This window comes from Notothenia coriiceps, unplaced genomic scaffold, assembly GCF_000735185.1.
Source record: "Notothenia coriiceps isolate Sejong01 unplaced genomic scaffold, NC01 NC01_scaffold00026225, whole genome shotgun sequence".
Lineage (NCBI taxonomy): Eukaryota > Metazoa > Chordata > Actinopteri > Perciformes > Nototheniidae > Notothenia > Notothenia coriiceps.
This window is the reverse complement of record NW_011358926.1, coordinates 633,382-641,960: the sequence shown is the minus strand read 5'-3', so window position 1 is coordinate 641,960 and position 8,579 is coordinate 633,382. Positions and strand designations below refer to the sequence as shown.

The 8,579-nt window shown below is 40.0% G+C and overlaps 2 protein-coding genes across 2 annotated transcripts; one reads left to right on the top strand and one right to left on the bottom strand.

Annotated features, from left to right (window-relative positions):
• Positions 1-379: 379 nt before the first annotated feature.
• itprip (inositol 1,4,5-trisphosphate receptor interacting protein) lies at positions 380-4,778 on the top strand. The gene is made up of 2 exons (XM_010784181.1): positions 380-473; positions 2,259-4,778. The coding sequence occupies exon 2, from the start codon at positions 2,328-2,330 to the stop codon at positions 3,942-3,944; it is 1,617 nt and encodes a 538-aa protein (XP_010782483.1). The 5' UTR covers positions 380-473; positions 2,259-2,327; the 3' UTR covers positions 3,945-4,778.
• Positions 4,779-4,857: 79 nt separating this feature from the next.
• On the bottom strand, positions 4,858-8,498 carry LOC104956659 (glutathione S-transferase omega-1). Its single transcript, XM_010784179.1, has 6 exons — positions 8,358-8,498; positions 6,429-6,537; positions 6,080-6,302; positions 5,878-5,979; positions 5,558-5,664; positions 4,858-5,332 (listed from the first exon to the last, which is right to left on the bottom strand). Exons 1-6 carry the CDS (start codon positions 8,383-8,385, stop codon positions 5,182-5,184), a joined length of 720 nt encoding a protein of 239 aa, XP_010782481.1. The 5' UTR covers positions 8,386-8,498; the 3' UTR covers positions 4,858-5,181.
• Between the last annotated feature and the right edge of the window lie 81 nt (positions 8,499-8,579).

Sequence of the window (8,579 nt, the reverse complement as noted above, 5' to 3'; positions counted from 1 at the left end):
AGTACAAATAGGTCAAAATTGTACATGAGTAAATGTAGCCTGCTTAGTTTCTTTACAACACTGGCTTGGCTTCAAATGGTTACTTTGATAAAGAATTGATCTGACAAATTCCAAGTAATAGATGCATAATTTCATCCAAATAAATCAGGCAACAGTGAAAAAAGGTTGTATTAGTTCACTATGCGATGAAGTAAATAGACATCTTGACATTTCAAAAGCTCAGAAAATAATATGATAATACCAGGTAATAAATGGAAATGTTCAGGCACAACACCCTCCTCTCAGTTTAAGATGGCTATTTTGGTTGAGGAGAGGAAGCTGGGCGGTGTCTCCCTTTATGGGTGGAGCACAAAGTCAGGAAATGAGTAACGGTTTCCCTCGCTTCCCTCCCTTATGAGTTTGGTGAGGATGCGCAAACCGGAGAGCCCAACATACGTTTATCAGGATGGACGTAACGGGAAAACGGCATAAAGGTAGGTTTGAATCAACTATTTCGACACCATAGTAGTATTCTTAATGTTTTACTAAACGGTACAACGACAAAGTGTCGTGTGTGTTCAAGCGTGCAATTAAGTCCCCCAGATGATGCCTGTTGCGTATGTTTGCTAAAAGGGAAACTTGACTTTATCGTGGTCGTCAAATCTTTACACATCGTTACACAGAGTACTGTTTGTTTAGCTTTAAAGTGACTCATGTTTCTGGTGTTTTATTTATTTTGCCGCGACGTTTCCATGATGAGCCGAGCTCAGTCACTATTGTGTTGCTAAGACAACCAAGGAGGTAACCTTTGGCACTGTGCAATAACTGTACAAGTACACAGACACGTCATAGTGTGTGATGGAAACACGTTACAGTTAGGCTGCTTAGTACTAAGCAGCCTAAAGCAGGGCTGCTTACTCAGCAGGGGTAATACTGTAGAAGTTCTATATGTTCTTCAAGTAGCTACAAAGCCGCAGTGGAGAGTAAAGAAGTACATTTACCAGTGGTGGAATGTTACTAAGTACATTTACTCAAGTACTAGGCTATAGACAATTAAGGTAATTGTACTTTAGGCCTACTTGAGAACTTTCACATGATGATAATTGATACTTTTACTCCACTACATTTTGTTGGCAAATCTTGTACTTTTTTTTTACTTTAACCAGACTATTTTTATATAGTAGTAAGAGTATTCAACTCAGAAACAAAGAACTAGCTAAGGATTCAGGCTTTATATTGCCTACATGTTCTGTAATAAATACCTCTCAAATAATTTGTTTATTAAATGCAGTACAGTCCTCTCTCTGTCTCGATTAATGTTTGTTTGGATGGACTGAGCCCTGTTGGTGTTGGAGAACAGCCAGTGAGTTAGTCATGGGAAGTTTCCTGCGCTCTGTGAACACACACACACACACACACACACACACACACACACACACACACACACACACACACACACACACACACACACACACACACACACACACACACACACACACACACACACACACACACACACGTTGCCACTTCTGCTGTCATTTTAAATGTGAACTCTGACAGAACAGCTCATAATCTTATGATCGTACAGTGAGATTATGATGTTCCCTTTTCTTGTTTTTCTTATTAGAAGTCCCATTTGAGGGCACTATATGTAGTACTTTAAGATTATACTGTAATGATAGTAAAAACGAATTCAGTGTGTCCTTAACAGAGCAGTGTGCAGTTGTCTCTTTAACTTTTACCAAGAGCTTGGAACCTAAGCAAGAGACTTGTGTAATTTCCTGTTCTGTACAGTTCATTGCATTACTTCTTGCTTATTTGATGACGTTCAGGAAGGAACATAATAACGTCAAGGCGAGTGTTCCCTACAATGTTTCACTTATAAGCCATATGTAATATATAGTCTTTTGGGGATATTTTTCAGGAAGAGGGTGTTGTTCTTCTTTTGCTGGGACAAAATGTTAACAGGATGTAAATGCTAACAGGCACAAAGTTAGTTACAAAATAGGGTTATCAGAGAAGGGCAACAAAAAGGGCCCGATGTTCTTTCCTCCCATGTTTCACACTCTGATACTGGACGAGTGCGTGACTCAGCCCACTGCCTCTATATTTAGAGGTGTGTCAATCTATGCTTCCCAATGGAGTGTTTTACATAAATAGCTGGATTGTTTTTTCATATATCGTGTTCTTTATGTTTTATTCAGCATGCTAACATTTTCATTTGTCTTCAATCCACTTGTCTTCTCAATAAAATCCAACTGTTTCTGTGTTTGTTTCAGGATCTGAGCTACATCTGCCCAGACGTCTGCGATGTGCTTCAATGTGTGTTTGTTAGAAACAAGCTGAAGATGCAGGGGGCCATTGCACGAGTGTGTATGGTGGTGACTGCTGCCATATTAAACCACCCCTTGCTCTTTCCCCAAGAGAACACCACACCTCCAGAGCAGGAAGATGAGGTGATCGCTCGAATGCGGGAGCACCAGGAGAGGCTGGAACTGGAACAGGCAAGGCTGGAGAATGAGCTTTCACAGTTGGACTCAAAGCAGGAAGAACAATCCAGCTCAGAGGAAGGATACAGTTGGTACTTGTGGAGCACCGTGTCTTTCGTCATTTTCTTCACGATTGAGATGTGCAGGGTGAATCTTTCTGACACAGAAATACGTCCGGTTGAGGATGAAGACCTATTATCAGAGAGTGGTGCCATCACCCCCAGGACGATGGTGCTGGATAAGGTTGTCCTGAGCAACTTCTGCGACAAATCCAACTACACTTCGTCTCATGAAAACTGGAGAGTGAGGGAATTCGTCGAGGGTTTTACCGATGACTTGCTTGAGTCGCTCAGGAGTGTCTGTGACGGGGAGGCAGACATGGAAGTTGGGGACTTTGTCGGGATTGGAAGCATGTTTGAGTCTTGGAAGGTGTGCAAGCCACTGACGTGCGACCTTATAGTGCCTTTCTCACCTCCAGATCCGTACTCCTTCCAGTTTGACTTGTGGTGCAGCCCCTCCTGTGACATGCCTCCAGACATGCAGGGCTGTGGTAAGATAAAAGTGGACGGCTTTCGGGAGGACAAGGAGGGATGTCTATGTGGCTCTGCTAACCTGGGGGAGGACATGCTCTGTCTGTTGCATGGGGGGGAAGACACAGTCCAAGTGGAACATAGTCCTGAGGAACTGCTGTGCTCCAGGAACACTCATTTGTTAACCAAAGATCAAGTCATGAAGTGGTTTCAGATCTCTTTAACCAAAGCGTGGGGCCGCATCTCTCACAAATACGACTTTGAGGTTACATTTGGCCACCTGGATGCAGCCGGTGCACTCAAGATCCGATTCCGTTCGTGGAAAGTCATCGTAATGAACATTATACCCGTTGTTCAGCTGGAAGGTACGGATGCTTATTTTGTCCCACACTTTCCATCAGATTATGCCAGCTCTCCCGACCCTTACTGGACCCTCTCGCTTGCTGTCTACGAGAGGAGATTGCTGAAACATTTTGCTCAACGCCTTCCACAAAACTCCTGTCATTTACACTGCCTTCAGATTGTGACTTTTCTACACAGAAAGCAAACGGTACTCACGGGGAAAAGTGCCCTCACTAACTACCACCTCAAGACTGCCCTGTTGCACTTGTTGCTGAGTAAAAGGCCCTCTGCGTGGGGCATTGAGGACACTGAGCAAAGGCTTCGGGATGTGCTCAGCTTCTTGCAGAGGAGCCTACATGAGAAGAGACTTCATCACGCTCTGATTGGGAACAGTCAAGTGCCGGAAGAAGTGCAGCTGCCTGAGGTTCTTAGCAAAGCAGAGCCCATCAATCTGTTCCGTTCTTTATTTTTGCAGAGGGAGCTTTATGCCGCAACAGTCAGGCATTTCAAAGAGATGTTGAGAAATGCACCTGTGCTCATACAGGAGTTCACACCGCCCTTATCAAATGGAGGTTTACACCACAGGCTAGAGGAAAGTTTGTGAGCTTAGGCCAGGGTTTCTTCAAAACTAAACCACCAACTGATCTTTAAATATCATTTCAATGTTACTAAGAACAATGTTATAAATAGTTACACCAGACGAGTACACAAATGAAAAGGTGGACATACACCAGTTCTCTTGAAATCATGTGGTGACTTGAGCTGTTGCCTTGTTAAATTAAGTCTGCAGGATCGCTTCTGAAGCTTAAAGGTGGTAGGGCTGCACAATTATTCGAAATTATATCAAAATGCAAAGTATAGACGAGTGCAATATTCAAATTGCAGGAAGCACAGTATTTTTCTAAATACGTGTTGGTATACAACTTTGAATAAAGTATTGTGCAGCTGTAAGAGATATCCCAGCCAACAAATCCTACTCTACAGTCTTACCAAAACATTGTTAGGTATGGATCGTCTATACAATCAATATACTTTCCAATGAATATTGATAACTATGATTTAAAAATAACAATTCCTCCAATTTTTTTAATCATATCGCAATTGCAATATCAGTCAGTTGTTATTTTTTACAAATCATGCAGCCCCACTTAATTCATATTGCTTGTTTTACAGATGTAACCTGGATGAGAGATTTTCAGTAGATATCCCTCTGCTTTAAATTATCATCATTTAACAAAAAATACCCAAATAGCTGTTTTTGTTGGGGTAACATTTTACAGAAATACCTCTGATAATATGCCGGTCTAACCAGGGAATCTTTTTCCTAACAGTAAAGCTGTTTTTTTTTCATTTATATCAATTTCAATCTCATGGCAGCTATTACATTTTGTGATGTTCAATGTTTTTTTATTGTTTATTATAAAAGCAAAGTTTGTTATATTGTTGTGACTATTACATTTCTACTGTGTTGTCAATTTATTAAATCGGACAACCTTGATAAGCAATGAGTAAAAACATGATTTCGTTTTTGTTTATTAGTGTATCACACAGACTGGTCATATCATCTACATTTTTTATTACAAAAAAAAGTGCCACATTATTGAAAAAACATTGAGTCATATTTTCCTTTCCGTACCTCATTAAGGTTTATGTTTAATATTTATTTTATAACAAATCAAGACTTATTTCCAATAAACACAATTCCTGTATCCATTTAATGTTAACTCATCATGATATCTCCTGCAAAATATTTTCCTATGACAAAGTTGTAAACACAGACATGATCCCAAACCTGGATATGAATACAAAAAGGGACGGTTTTAGATTTGATCACTTCTGTTCTACAGGCCGTAGTCGTAGTCCGGCTTCCCCTCCTGGTAAGTCTTGTAGAAGGCCTTGTAGGTTTCTGCACTGTGCATGCAGGCTTTGACCGCCGTGTCCTCTGACATGCGCTCTGTCCACTTCTTCAACTCAGGTGTGCCACCAAGGCAGCTGAAATGACAACGGGAATTGAATAAGTAATTAAATCACAACATATAAAACACAAGATGTATATAATCTGTTCAGGTGAGATTCCCTGCTCTTCAAGTCTTACTTCTGGACTTTACCTCATATTTGAACAGTTTGCTCTTCTCTATGGTTACCTTGAATGTTTTCGGAATGCTTCCACAAATAAAATGTATTTATTTTTGTATGTCCTGAGAAGTTGTTACTTACTGTTTGAGTTCCATAAGCTCCAGCCTCTCAAACCACGGCCACATCATGTAGTCGATCATTGTGATGGAGTCACCACAAAAGAACCCGGTCTTCTTGTTAACTAGGTCCTGAAAAAACACCATTATGTTTATGTTGTAAAACACTGAAAACTAGCCAGGTACAGACATCGAAGACAGACACTTGGGTGAACTCACTCATTATCTTTGACGGTTATTTACGATCCATAAAGAATCAGTTGTGCTCAAACTATTTCCTTGTGACAATCTACCACATCACATGTCTGGTGAATGCGTAAAGAAGCACTCAACTTTTCAACCTACCTCATTTAATTTGGCAAACTTCTCTTTCAGTTCTCCTTCCAGTGCAGAGACATCCTCGCCCTTCTTTCTCCCCATTGGGATCTTGTAGAAGTAAGGTACTACCTGTAGAAAACAAAAGCATTATTCTACTATCTCATGGTCCTAACAGTAGACATGTACACTAAAAAAAAGAACAGGATTAAGAAGTCCTTATATAAGATACCTTGGAAAAATGCTCCAGCATCATCTTCTGTTGGGCTTTACCAAAAGGAGAGGGAGGAAGCAGCTTCTTCTCAGGGTAAACTTCCTCCAGGTACTCGCAGGTGATGGGAGAATCATATACCACCTCCCCAGCAGGGTTCTCCAGGGTTGGGACTAGCCCGAGAGGATTCTTCTTAAGAAACCACTCAGGTTTGTCCTTCAGGTTGATGTTCATGGTTTCATGCCTGAGAGGGAAAACAGGTGTTTGCATTTTTAATCAAAAGCTTGGATTACAGGTATTTATTTTAATACAATGGCAATCTATAGATCTATGGAAATGTAAAGTAAAGCATCATAAAATGTTTTTTTACTTGATCCCTTTGGCAGCCAGCACTAATCTGGTCCTTTGGGCGAAAGGGCAGAATCTCATGCTGTAAAGTCTGATTTTGCCATCCGGGACTGGACCAGGTGCAGCACTTCCTGTGAGAACAAGAACATGACAAAGTGCTTAGGGAAACATGTTCATTTATGTATTCTACCATTTATATTATGATGTAAAAGTTAACATTGAATCTGACCTTCTGTTACCGTCTTGTACTTAAATTATTGTGGCCTACATACACTTCATTTACGTATCCATTTCATGGTACTTTGCACTTCAACCTCAAAGTGCTTTATACTCTGATTCATCTTATAGCTACAGTAACACGTTTCTTTGTTTCTACCTACCACACAAATAATCCTTTTATAACGTATAATGCATATGTAGTGGGTCATTCTCTTGAATGCAGCTCAAGGCCCGACTCCTCCCCAAACACTCCCCTCATTAGAGCAGAGTATAAAAGGGACCTGGTGGCTCTTTGGTCATGGTCACTGGTACAGGTAGGCTGCATAAGTTATTATATGGATACATTGGTCTCAGTTCTGCCAGTATTTTACGCTCACTTGCTGCTTCTTGTCCTGAAGCTCAGTAGGGTTACAAAACCTCTTGTATAACAATTCAGGTTCTGCCTGTTTTTGTCTAACACTGTTTTTGTTTTTGTTATTGTTTATTATATTTTCTTTAGTTTGTTTTGATTAGTTTAGCTTGTTTTGCAGTAGCCTATACACCCCGTTAACTGGCCTCATTCCACTACTAATTTTGAATCCATTTGTGGAATAAAGATCATTTTAACTGAATATTTCTTGTTTCTAATCAATGATTTTTATCTTGCAGCACCAATTCCTGAGTTTCCTTTTTTTTGGATTACATTTAATAAAAATTACTTTATTTTGAAACATGCCCCTCAGTTCTCGAACCTGTGTCCTGATTTATTGCATTGTCTTGTTGTGTCTATGTCCTGGGGTGCAAGGCCCCAGGTGGTGTCGGTTATTTCCCCCCTTTTTTTAAAGATCCAATATAATTTTCAAACCCACCACCCCGCGACACATACTTACGAATTAAAAGACATTAAAATGCTTCATCCATGGTCGCCTTACTTTTGATACTCTAAGCAAACATGCCTGATAATACCTTTGTTCTTTTTGAAAGTAGTAGATTATTTTTATATATTAGTATTGCTACTTCAACTTTAAATATTGAATCTCACATATTTACTCCTTTCACCAATGTAAGACTGGTCTGTATACACTTTTTCCTTTTGGCCTTTTATAGGCACATGTATGAGGGACTATCAGTGGCAAAGAACTCCTGACATTTGATTTATTATCACAGAGTCAATATATACGCTGTAATAATACAGTCTTCAATTAAGAATTACACAATTCAATGAAAGGACTTTGTCATTTGTAAAGCATTCCTGACAGCTACTGTCGGCTTTATGGGCTCAGATGATCAGATTGTATAATGCATAGTCATAATGACTCTGCAGACATTTCGCATCTTGCTTGTCAAGTTTTGAAGCATGACAGCATTATTGCTTGTCAAGTTTTGAAGCATGACAGCATTACGGCCCGTCTACACAGAGAGGAGGTAAAGAAAGGGATCTCAAACGTCTGGCGGGATGTAAAAATCCGCAAAGAGAGTTTAAATATAAAATAAATGTAGTGCAGTAAAAGTGCACGATTTACTGCAACAGTAGATTTACAAAATAGCAAAAAAGTACAGTGCACGTCTTAATTGGAGTACTTGAGTAATTGTACTCGGTTACTTACGACTGATATTTAGCAATGCATGCAGTTGAAAATATGACATTTTAAAGGAAGTGAAAATTAACACGCGTTTTGGTAATGATAGTAAAGATCGCTAACAAAATATGACTTGTTCCGTCAGTTATCCGAATAATTGCTGTTCATCTTACCTTTGGCGAAACTCTTTTCAGTAGACATGTTTGCACTGCAGCTGGTAACCTCAGTACCGTCAGAAAAGGTGTGTAAAAGACGAGTGTACTCGTCAAGGGTGATGTGGCTGTATTATTTAATGTTTCCTGTACTTCCGGTATGGGCGCGCCGATAACGTTTCAGCCAATAGCGTTAAGAGTTTTTTGGTTGCCAGGGATACGCAAAGACTCACTCTTTCTTTT